This window comes from Oryctolagus cuniculus, chromosome 7, assembly GCF_051225735.1.
Source record: "Oryctolagus cuniculus isolate XC-2025 breed Fujian yellow rabbit chromosome 7, ASM5122573v1, whole genome shotgun sequence".
Lineage (NCBI taxonomy): Eukaryota > Metazoa > Chordata > Mammalia > Lagomorpha > Leporidae > Oryctolagus > Oryctolagus cuniculus.
The window spans coordinates 103,236,706-103,249,613 of record NC_142873.1 but is presented as its reverse complement, the minus strand read 5'-3'; the positions used below and the strand labels follow the sequence as shown (position 1 = coordinate 103,249,613).

The 12,908-nt window shown below is 37.2% G+C and overlaps 1 protein-coding gene across 7 annotated transcripts in view; it reads left to right on the top strand.

Annotated features, from left to right (window-relative positions):
• The window catches only part of LRRC7 (leucine rich repeat containing 7), a 589,098-nt gene that overhangs the window by 205,655 nt on the left and 370,535 nt on the right, over nucleotides 1–12,908 (top strand). For all 7 annotated transcript variants that reach the window (XM_051857612.3, XM_089337199.1, XM_051857607.3 and 4 more), the window contains one exon: nucleotides 165–367. In XM_051857612.3, coding sequence (XP_051713572.2) covers nucleotides 165–367 — 203 coding nt within the window. The remainder of the gene's footprint in view (nucleotides 1–164; nucleotides 368–12,908) is intronic.

Sequence of the window (12,908 nt, the reverse complement as noted above, 5' to 3'; positions counted from 1 at the left end):
ATCTGTTTAACAATTTGGTGATAGAATGCTTGTGTGTATCCTGTATATAAGTTAAAGCATTAGAGAATTATAAAATGTGTACCAAAATTAAATTTCAAAGCTTTAAATTGTAATTCTTTCCAAAGGCAGTCAATTAAACACTTTTTCCTTCTTTTTCTTTCTAGTGCAGTGCCTGGAGATGACCACCAAACGGAAAATCATCGGCCGTCTGGTGCCGTGCCGATGTTTCCGAGGTGAAGAAGAAATCATCTCTGTTTTAGATTACTCCCACTGCAGCCTGCAGCAGGTGCCAAAGGAGGTCTTTAACTTCGAACGGACATTAGAAGAGCTTTATCTAGATGCCAATCAAATTGAAGAACTACCCAAGGTAATTTGTGACAACCTAGAATATACACTGTAATGATTATGATAATACTAACTGTAGCCTTTTATTTCGGTAATTGACAAATCATTAAAGCTGATACAATTTTTCCCAATATTCTCATTACCTTTTAATAGTGCTTCATTTGTACCTTTATATGTTAGTAACACATTGAGCTCTATTGGAATGAGCATTTTCTAGATTATACCTGGTTTTGTTAATTTAAAAGATACAGATTGGAGGGAAAGGAAAAGATATGACATTATATATTCTAGAACTAAAAATCAGTGTTATATGTTAGGATGGTACTGTTTTAAAACTTTGAATATGTTCCAAATATAAGAAAGGCTGTTTTTTTACCTGCAGTTAATCCTATTATGAAAAATATAATTTTGTTCTTATAGTTTAAGTATTAGATTATTATAACTATCACTGGCAGGTAGCTAGTAAAGAGTTGGTTCAAAAGTTTATGAAACGGGCTGGCGCTATGGTATAATGAGTAAAGCTGCCACCTGCAGTGCCAGCATCCCATATGGGTGGTGGTTCAAGTCCTGGCTGCTCCACTTCCCATCCAGCTCTCTGCTATGGCCTGGGAAAGCAGTAGAAGATTGCCAAGTCCTTGGGCCCCTACCCCCATGTGGGAGACCAGGAAGAAGCTCCTGGCTCCTGGCTTCGGATCTGTCCAACTCCGGCCATTGCGGCCATTTGGGGAGTGAACCAGGGCTGGAAGACCTATCTCTCTCTCTCTCTGTCTCTGTGTAACTCTGACTTTCAAATAAATAAATCAATCTTATTTTATGTGGTTTATTTATTTGAAAGTCAGACTTATAGAGCGGCAGAGACAGAGTCTCCTATCCGCTGGTTCATTCCCCAGTTGGCCACAGCGGCTGAGCCAATCCAAAACAAGGAACCAGAAGCCTATTCCAGGTCTCCCATGCGAGTGCAGGGGCCCAAGCTCATAGGCCATCTTCTGTTTTCCCAGGCCATAGCAGAGACCTGGATTGGAAGTGGAGCAGCTGGGACTCGAACCGGCACACATAAGGGATGCTGGCACTGCAGGTGGTGGCTTTACCCGCTATGCCACAGTGCCAGCCCCAGTAAATAAATCTTTAAAAAAAAAAAAAAAGGTAATAAAACAGCACACACAGGTACATACGCACTTCCATTCCAGTATTGTACTACGCAAAGAAAACCAGATTTTCTATATTTTTGTTGTCTGTCACTGAAAATAGGTATTAACTAAAGCATATGAAAGACATCTAACACAGAGGTTTAAAATGTAAATCAGTGGATCCTAAGAATCACCTAAATAATTAGCTCAGATTAAGTAGTCAGCATAGGATTTACCTGTGAAAGACTTACGTGGCTGAAAAATTGTCCTGCAAAATTGTCATTGCTTTGCTTAAAAAAGGATATTAAATATCCAACAAGCAGAAAAAGAATCTTTGCAATAAAAACTTATTTTATCATCAAAATGTGAGTTTTTAATGTTCTGATAAAAAACAATTAGATGCAATTGTTTTCATTTAATATTATGAATTAAAGTCATTTACCTAGCACTTCAAATTTATGGCCAATTTAATATGTGACTCAAAAGCAAGATACTTCATTTTTGATAACCTAAGTTTGTCATTTCCTCTTAGATCTTTCCTCAGGGTGGCTGGGTCACACCATCAAAGATATTTGATCCGATGGTTTAGCACAGGATTGCACATCAATTAGAGGCCAGGTTGAAATGGCATGTCTCTGCCACCAGACTAGGAACTACTTGAGGGTAGGGGTGGTACCTGATTCATCTTTGCCTACGTGCATAGTGACTTTCACAGACTGGATACACAGTCCATTTTTTGTCAACTGACTAGTGCAACAATGCAGAAAATTTCATGTATTGTAGGGCTTGATCAGCAAAACTACATAAGGTTTTACAAATAAGTCATAAATGTGATATTTCACTCTAATGGAGAAAAATAAACACAGGTGTTTATTGTTTAGTTCAGGCCATTCTCAGATTGACAGATAAAACAGAGAACAGGGGCCAGCACTGTAGCATAGAAGGTAAAGCCTCCGCCTGCAGTGCCAGCATCCTATATGGGCACTGGTTTGAGTCCTGGCTGCTTCACTTCCAATCTAGCTCTCTGCTATGTCCTGGAAAAGCAGTGGAGGATGGCCAAAGGCCTTGGGCTCCTGCACCCATGTGGGAAACCTGGAAGCAGCTCCTGGTTTCAGATCTGGCACAGTTATGGCCATTGTGACTGTTTGGGGAGTGAAACAGCAGATGGAAGACCTTTCTCTCTCTATCTCTGCCTCTCTCTGTAGCTCTGCCTTTCAAATAAAGTAGATAAATCTTTAAAAAAAGAACAGAGAACATCCAGTTAAATATGAATTTTATATAAAAATTGACAATTTTATAATATAATTTTGTCCCAAATATTGCATAGAATACATTTATATTAAAAATGGTTTTCTTTCTATATGAAATTCAAATTTCACTGGGCATCTTCTTTTTATATACTAAATCTAACAACCCAAGGCCAATGTAGTCATTTAAAATCTTTTCCTAGATACATGAAACAGATTTTGTAGAATAAATAGTAAAAACATGGTTAATGAATAAATCAATTATTTACTTACTATCTGCTCTTCTACATAGTACTTGAGGCCTGCAGGGACATACAGGAGAAATAAATAATCCCTACTTGTAAGGATCTGACAACCTAATTACAGAGAAAAACTGAAATGTGAACAGTTCATGCTCAGTAGTGTTTAATTAGAGCCAAAGAGCCAAATACTGTTGTGAGGCTTATGTATAGAGAAGACATCCTTTCTTGAAGAGGTGAGCAAAGACTTTGACCGAAGAGCTCACATAGGGAAATTAAGATGGTATTGTTGTGGAGTGCAGGAGAGGGAGCAGAGCCCTGAAGAGTCTGGAGCTGCAGATACATGTGAGGAGGGCAATATGTGGAGATGGGAGGGAAGAACCAGACCATGAAGGGTCTTGAAAAATCATATACTATTTGACTCAGTTCATTGATCTGAAAATACCACTGGGGAGTCTTATATACTCAGTAGGAGCCTAAGTAGACTTAGATGAGAAATCTTTTTTTTTTTTTTTAAATAATCAAGGTGTAATTAAACATGGAATGAGGCATGATGGGAAGATGATGGGTCACAAAGTCACACCTTCTTTTCTCTTTTTTAAATTTTTTGATTTTTTCAAAATTTTTATTAGAGAGAAAGAGAGAGAAAGGTCTTCCTTCCGTTGATTCACCCCCCAAATGGCTGCTACGGCCTGCGCTGCACTGATCTGAAGTCAGGAGCCAGGTGCTTCTTCCTGGTCTCCCATATGGGTGCAGAGCCCAAGGACCTGGGCCATCCTCCACTGTCCTCCCGGGCCACAGCAGAGAGTTGGACTGGAAGAGGAGCAACCAGGACTAGAACCTGGTGCCCATATGGGAAGCCGGTGCCTCAGGTGGAGGATCAACCAAGTAAGCCATGGCACTGGCCCCTAGATGAGAAATCTTAAGCTATTTTGTCTGTTTGTTTAGCTAAAACAATGGAATAACAATAAATACAAAGAATATATAGGCACCAAAAATGTAATTATTCTTTCCTGATTGATTAGAATTAAGAAGAATTACTATCTTCTATTATTGTGTTTTATATGGTTCCAGGATCTTTCACATAATCTGTGAAAGTTGCTGTAAGTTCCCAAAATCAGTTGTTTTGCATTCATAAAGCAGCCCTGTAAGTTAGTTCCTTCCAAGCTACCGAAAATGTATTGAGATAGGATTGTCATAGTGCATAGATATATTTGGGTATTGTTAGAAAAATAGATATTTAAGAAGCCAAAGGATCAGGGCTCACAACGTTTGTCTTGAGTAAGAGAAAATTCAATGAAAACTTACTTTTTTTTTTTCCAGGATTCTTTTTTTTTTTAACTTTTATTTAATGAATATAAATTTCCAAAGTACGATTTGTGGATTACAATGGCTTCCCCCCCATACCGTCCCTCCCACCCACAACCCTCCCCTTTCCCACTCCCTCTCCCCTTCCATTCACGTCAAGATTCATTTTCGATTCTCTTTATATACAGAAGATCAGCTTAGTATACATTAAGTAAGGATTTCAACAGTTTGCTCCCACACAGAAACATAAAGTGAAAAATAATAGATGATTTTTTTTAAATGATGATGAAATCAGATCAGACCTATTGTCATGTTTAATCCCAGTGAGAGTCAAGTTGGGAGTTGATAATTTCTTTCTTTTTTTTTTTTTTATACAGAGGATCAGTTTAGTATGCATTAAGTAAAGATTTCAACAGTTTGCACCCCCATAGAAACACAAAGTGAAATATATTGTTTGAGTACTCGTTATAGCATTAAATCTCAATGTACAGCACATTAAGGACAGAGATCCTACATGAGGAGTAAGTGCACAGTGACTCCTGTTGTTGACTTTACCAATTGACACTCCTGTCTATGGCATCAGTAATCTCCCTAGGCTCCAGTCATGAGTTTCCAAGGCTATGGAAGCCCTCTGAGTTCTCCGATTCTTATCTTGTTTAGACAAGGTCATAGTCAAAGTGGAGGTTCTCTCCTCCCTTCAGAGAAAGGTACCTCCTTCTTTGATGACCTGTTCTTTCCACTGGCATCTCACTCGCAGAGATCTTTTGCCAGAGTGTCTTGGCTTTCCATGCCTGAAATACTCTCATGGGCTTTTCAGCCAGATCCGAATGCCTTAAGGGCTGATTCTGAGACCAGAGTGCTATTTAGGACATCTGCCATTCTATGAGTCTGCTGAGTATCTCACTTCCCATGTTGGATCACTCTCCCCTTTATTTATTCTATCGGTTAGTGTTAGCAGGTACTAGACATGTTTATGTGCTCCCTTTGACTCTTAGTCCTATCATTATGATCAATTGTGAACTGAAATTGATCACTTGGAATAGTGAGATGGCATTGGTACATGCCACCTTGATGGGATTGAATTGGAATCCCCTGGTATGTTTCTAACTCTACCATTTGGGGCAAGTCAGCTTGAGCATGTCCCAAATTATACATCTCTTCCCTCTCTTATTCCCACTCTTATGTTTAACAGGGATCACATTTCAGTTAATTTAAACACTTTATAATAACTGTGTATTAATTACAGAATTAAACCAGTCATATTAAGTAGAACAGACAAAAAAACTACTTTAAAAATAGACATGTTTGGCTTTCATAAGTGGGACCTATTTCTCAGGACACAATTGGTTATCTTTTATTTGCCTTGTATGTTAATCAACTTTATTCTTAGGGTGGCTTCTCTCACAGTAGGTGAATTACTGCAACAGTTCTAGAGCATCCAGAACGAGTTCTAAAATAGTTCTACAGCATCCAGAAAGAAAAATAGCTTACCACTGTCTTTCTGACAAGGAAAAAGTGTCACCCACAATTTCTCAACTAACTTGCCCTTCCATCTCATTAGCCTCCTTGTACAGCAAATTCATTGCTAGTTCAATTCCTTTGCTAATTAGGGGAAGGGGGAGGGTCTGACCCATGGACCATATAAGGCCTTTGAAATCATTTGGTTTGGCCCTGTTAAGGCAACCAAAGGTGGGACTCAAAATTCAATAAATCTACTACAAGCTAATGTTTAAGTTGATAATTTTGTGTGATATTATAAACTTCCAAATCATCCTTAGAGAAAAATGGTTCCTCACCCCTAGATGAGCAGCTATGGCAAGAAGGTTGGGATTATGCTCATTGGGTTATATAGTGACAGGACAGCTCTGTGAAGCTGTGATTGCTGGCGGCAGTCCAGGATTAGGGGTGAAAGGACTGGTGAAGAGATTACCCCAGTGTGAGCCATAAGCTGCTGACAAATGACGATTTCCCGAGGAACAAGTGCTCTTCATCAAAGATGATGCATAAAGGTTTTAAAGCCTTGTAGACAAAGTATTGAGTTTTTGAGACTTTAAATCTTGAAAGTTAGATTAAATATTTTGTCTACCATCTTATTTTTATCTTGTTCTTGTTTTCTTTGTATTATTCTGGTCTTGTTACCACTGTGATTTCAAATTTGTTGCATAATAGGATTGTCATTTAGATTCCTGATACTACATTATGATAAGATATACTTTTTATAAATATTTTTACTTTTTGCTCTCTGGTATTTTTTAAAGAATTTTCCAACTGGTCATGAATCTCTAAGTTGTCATACAACAGAGAACAAAAAAATCGAGCTTCATAGCAAAAGCAAATACATGTCAAGAGTGCTTCAGAAAAATAGATATGAAAGAATGGAAAGTATTTTGATTAGAAATAGTTCAATGTATTTTGTGCAATTTTCTGTAGTAAAAGGTAAAAATACATAATTACATGCCTTTCATGCATTGACAGAAACCCACAAAGCTTATAATTCAGTACTGTTTTTGTTTGTTATTTTGAATTAAGAACTTAAAATTATAGACAGAGTAGTAGACCATAAAAAGCATATATTATCTATGAAGTAGTACAGGAAAATAAATGTAAAAAAAGCAATAAAGAGGAAAACTACGAAGGGACTTCTTGAAATTGAAGAGAAACTTTTAAAAAATGTATGAATAATTTTAGAAAAGTCCATATGTGATTAAAATAAAATATTGAATAAATGTGGTAGATGAAATCATTTTAAACCTATGTAAAAAGGAGTGGGTTTAATTTTAAAGTTTTCTCCATTTAAAAGTTCACAACCTACCATGAAAATAGTTTTCAGGTTAAGAACTTGAGCTTTTGGCCTAGATACACCTGGGATTAGATCTTAGCTTGCCATTAGGTTGGGATAACATTTTATCTTTGAAAAGCTTCCATTTCTTTTCGTTTTTTTTTTTTTTTTTAAGTTTATTTTATTTATTTGAAAGAGTAACAGAGTGAGAGGGAGAGACAGAAAGAAAGAAAGCATCTAAACAACATCTGTTAGTTCTCCCACCAAATGACCATGATGGTTGAGGCTAGTACTAGCTGAACCAGAAGCCAGGGACCCCATCCAAGTCTCCCACATCAGTGGCAGGGTCCAACTATTTGGGCCATCTACTGCCTTCCCAGGCACATCAGCAAGGAGCTGAATCAGAAGCAGAGCAGCCAGAACTAGAACCAGTTCTCTGATTTGGGATGCTGGCATTGCAGGAGGCAACTTTACTTGCTGCACCACAAAGCCTACCCCAGACTCAGTTTCTTAATAAATGGAATTAGGAAAATAATAGTACCTGCTTCTGTAGACAGATGAAGGAAAGAGAGAAGGAATGAGGGAATAAAGACAAAATTGGGTTGGGTAATACATGTAGAGTAACTGGAATAAAAATAAAATAAACATTCAGTAATGGGTATTTACTACCCTATCACAGCTGAAGTAAGATTGTAATGTTAGGTACCCAGAATTAACAAAAGTAAGACTTTGTACCATCTTAGGATAGTTCTAGTATTTGCTGTACAATGAAAAATGCTGTGGGATAAACTCCTCTCTCCAAAGATAGCTTTAGGAAAATAGTTCCCTCTTTGTAGTAAGTGATAGATTTTTGATCATACACAGCTCTATCAGCACACCCATAATACCATTGCTTCCCTAGAGAATTTCCTTGACTCACATAAACACAATATTGTATCAGCTTTGATAAGATGCAACTTGATCATTATTTAATTCAGCCTTCAATTATTATTAATAAATAAGTGAAGACTAGACAAGTTAGTTGATTTCCCTTAGACCACATAGCAAGTTAAAGTCCTAATCAAAACTATCAGTAGAGACTATTAGTCAAGGGAGAAGAGATTATGCTACAGTAACAATAAATCAAAATTTCAGTGGATAACTGAACTGAAGTTTTACTTTGTGTCATGTAAATGTTTGTAGGGACCACTGCTCCTCAGGAACCCATAGCTAAAAACCAGTCCAACTTTCCACCCAATGTAGATATGTAGATATGTCTACTTATTATTTCTTTTATAAAAGCCACCAAAACTCTTCATGAATATTTCTATTAATGGGAGAATAAACTAACTGAAGAGGCACACCATTAATGTACTATTAAAAAGTTTAATTTTTAGAAAGTTCCACAGTATGTTGATGATGCTTCCTGATATCCGTCATTTATATATCCAAACAACACTTGGCTAGAAATTCGGGATGACACAAAAATTAGTATAAGAAAGCCTTCCATGTACTTCTTGGTACTACTTTCCTGATGTTTCACATTTTAAAGGAATCCATGACTTTGACTTACAGTTCTTTTTCCTAAGACAAGCTTCCAAGTTTCTTTGAGTATTTTTCAAGGACATACTTTCTAAACTCTTAACCAAATTGATTACTTTCCTTTGAGCACATATTTATGAGTTTATTTGGAGGTATTGATTTATCAAATAGAAATATTTATCCAGATGGAAGTATCCAACAATGCAATGAACAAAATGTAAAAGGAACTCAGAAGAGAGGTCAGAGTTAGAGGTGGATATTTCAGTTACTCTCCTAGAGGTAAAAGTTAAAACCAGGAGACAAGAGAATATTGTTTAGCAATTAAAAGGAATGAAGTGCCGATATATGCTACAGCGTGAGAGAACTTTGAAATGAAATGCTCAATGAGGAAACCAGTCAAAAAAACCCTATGGAGTGAACCAATGGAAGTAGGACCTTTCTCTCTCTCTCTCTCTCTCTCTCTCTCTCTCTCTCTGTCTATAACTCCACCTGTCAAAAAAAAAAAAAAAACTAAAACTATGATATATGATTCTGTTTATATGAAATATCTGTGGTTCCTTTATCTCTAAGGCATTTTTGTCTTTTACTTTTAATTCTTATCTGTAGGAGAAAGGCTTTTAAATAACCATCTTTAACTCTGACCTCTCTTCTATGTATCACTTTCAAAAATCAAATTCTGAATATTTTCAATCATTGAAACATTTCAAATTTAATCTCTTGAGTTTTGTATATAAACAAGACAAGGCTCTAACTTCTAACCAGAGAGCCATGAAATACTCAAAGTGGACAAAAATCTTGTGAAATGTAAGGAAATCCTACAGATTAATAATTAGCAGGAAAACTAAAGAAGCAAATACTAATTAGGATATAAAGGTATGTGTCTTTCAATCTTGCTCATTTTCTCGAAGCACGTTGTCATCATTTGAGGTTGGTTTTGCCTTAGCATGACCAAGATCAGTCAACTACATACCACTGGGCCTCAAAATCCAGCAAAATGTTGAAATTGATATTCTTCTGCTAAGTAAACATTTTAATAGTTTCACATATAATTTTTTATTATTTTAATAATAATGCTTTAATAGCTAAATATGGAAAAGTTCACAAATTCAGAAAAATAGTATTCCATCACAACAAAAGATGTGACAGCAAACTCTTTTTAAATATAAATTTTATTGCGATAAATTTATGCATCATTAAATTTACCTTTACAAAATGTATAACTTAATGTTTTTTATTATATTCACAGAATTGCACAGCCATTACAGGTATCTGATTCTAGAACATTCCCACCACTCCCCTTGCCACTCCAAAATCTTTATTAATAGTTACTGTACATTCATGTCAACCTAATTCTCCATGAATTTTTTGAAAGAGTTATTTATTTATTTGAATGGCAGAGTGACAGAGACAGAGAGATAGACATTTCATCCACTAGTTTACTCTCCAAATGGGTACCATGACTTTGTCTAGGAAGGAGTCAAGAATTCTATCTAGGTCCACCAACGTGGGTGACAGGAATCTAAGCACTTGGGCCACCATCTGCTGCCTTCCCAGGTGCATTAGCCAGAAGCTGTATCAGAAACAGAACAGAACTGCAATATTGATGCCAGTGCCACAAGTGCTACCTTAACATGCTGAGAGAGAGAGAGACAGATAGACAGACAGAGAGAGAGAATATGAATGAACTCCGCTGCTTCACTACCCAAATGACCATAAAGGTTAGCAATGCGCAGTGTCATGTTAAAGCAAGGAACCAGAAACGGAATGGATGTCTCTCATTTGGTGGCAAGGACCCAACTGCTTGAACCATCACCTGCTGCCTCCCAGCATCTTCATTAGCAGGAAGATAGAATCAGAAATCAGAGCTGGTACTTAAACCCAGGTGCTCTGATAGGGAACACATTTGTGTTAACTGGCATCTTAACCCCTAGGCCAAATGCTTGATCCTCATATATACTTTCAAAAATAAAGTATGGCTGGCGCCGCGGCTCACTAGGCTAATCCTCCGCCTTGCGGCGCCGGCACACTGGGTTCTAGTCCCAATCAGGGCACTGGATTCTGTCCTGGTTGCCCCCTTCCAAGCCAGCTCTCTGCTGTGGCCAGGGAGTGCAATGGAGTATGGCCCAAGTGCTTGGGCCCTGCACCCCATGGGAGACCAGGAGAAGCACCTGGCTCCTGCCATCAGATCAGTGCGGTGCGCCGGCCACAGAGGCCGTTGGAGGGTGAACCAACGGGAAAGGAAGGCCTTTCTCTCTGTCTCTCTCACTGTCCACTCTGCCTGTCAAAAAAAAAAAAAAGTATAACATCTTTTTTAAACATATTATGTTATTATTAAAAGTTATTTAACATAACATTAAACATATATATGAGTATGTTTTTTCTTAAGCCCATCATTTTAGGGCTTTATAGTATACATGAAGTTGAATTCCATTATACAACTTCTTCCAGTGCTTTGTTGTTATTGAGAGGTTGTTGAAACCCACGTTCATAAAGGTATGTAGTAAAAATTAAAGTAAGCTTTAACAATATTACATTCAATATAGAATATTATTGGTAAGCTGAGAGGTAACAGACAACAGACAGCCTGTATATACACAGTTGCTTTTTCTAGGAATAAAATAAACATTGGAAAACCAATTCTAGGAGAAAGCCACAGGGACACAATTGCAATAGCACACACAAGTGTGTTGGCCAGGGTGTGTAGCTAAAGTATTGATCATCCAATATACAGCAGTCAGGGATTTATCAAAAAGGGATGTAGTAGACTGATCAAAATTTTTTCATGGTCTGGCTCTAGTCATTGGCCCATGAAATAGCAGAAATCCTCACCAACTCTTCAGAAAATAAATAGATAACAAAAACACATCTGAATCAGGCCAGCAGCCAGCAAATAAAATAGAGCTCCAAGTTTATAACAGCAAATGGTCTATGACAACTGAGTGGAAGCTGATTGGGCCGAACATACATGCAAATGCCGAGCCAGCTCACTCCTCAGAGACAGTGCCCTGAGTCTTCCATCTGCCAGGTTTGCTGTTACTGTAGACTGCACCTTCATTAACTTCATATCCCTGCTCAAGCATCACCTGAGGAATTTACCCTTTATCTTACGTTACCATTTAAACATGACCTAAACTTTCAAATGTAGAATATAAAAGCTGCTACTTGTTTAGTAAAGTTGTCTCAATTTAAATCTCATGTTGACAATAATTCCCTTAAATGTCTATCATCTATAAACATGGAATTGCCTTTAACCTTGACATTTTATATAAGTAGGCCTAAATATATCTATGAGACACTCTCCAAACATCTTGAGTTTTAATAAAGGTGAAAAAAAAAAGCCCTTTTTCATCTCTCTCACTATATCTATGTATATCTATCTACATATTTAGATAGATATAAATGTAATCAATCAGAGGTTTGGGTTTTTTTTTAATAATCTTTGCTCAGCAAGCCAATCACTGACTTTGGATAATAGAAGAATGTAGCAGTTCATTTTTGCAGTGTGCAGAGCAAGAAGCCATGCGGCTATCACTTAATTCTAGGCTTCTTGAGATAAATTTGATTGAAGTTGAATTTGAGTGCTATATGTTCAGCTGGTGTGCAAGTTCCTGGTTTGTTGCAGAGCATATGGCCCACCTTCAATTGTTCAGTAATTTTGTGTTTTTCTGGGAATTCTGATGATGTCAAAGTAGGCTTCAGTCAGTCAGGTGGTAGAAACTCCTTGTTAATGGCGGAGGAGGATTTCTAGGAAAACTCTCAAGATTAGACCCAGACCTAAAAAGGTTATCTGTGGAGAGATAAACAACCTCATGGGTTTTGTGATCAAGGGACACTGAAGGTCAACTGAATTCCTTGAATTCTATATGTTAATTTTTAAGAGATTTGGTTTTTCAATCATAAAGGCAGGGCAAGGAAGCTTTAAGCTAACTAAGGGAGGGGGAATTGGAGTCCATGCGTACTAGCACCTGAAAGTAAGTTGCCTCTGCATCACGGCACTGCTTAAAGGCCCAGTTTCAGTACTCAGAGTCTTATTTTTGCTTGGCAAGATTTTATGATTTTAAAAGTTTATATCAGAAACTCTTAAATATGTATATCAGTAAGAAACTGGGGTATCTCTAGTCACTTTTTGAGCTATTTACCAATCTTTTGACTGAAGAGTTCACTCAAGTTGTGACTTATTTCTAACCTTTACTCAAATATCAAATTTCATTGAAATCTGATTAAATAATGTGTTTGCTCACTCTTACTGCCAGTTTGGTGGGAGTGATATAAAAACCCCAAATTTTGAGGGAAAATATATCAATTAATTTGTTTATTCAGCAAACAATTTTTGAGTATCAAC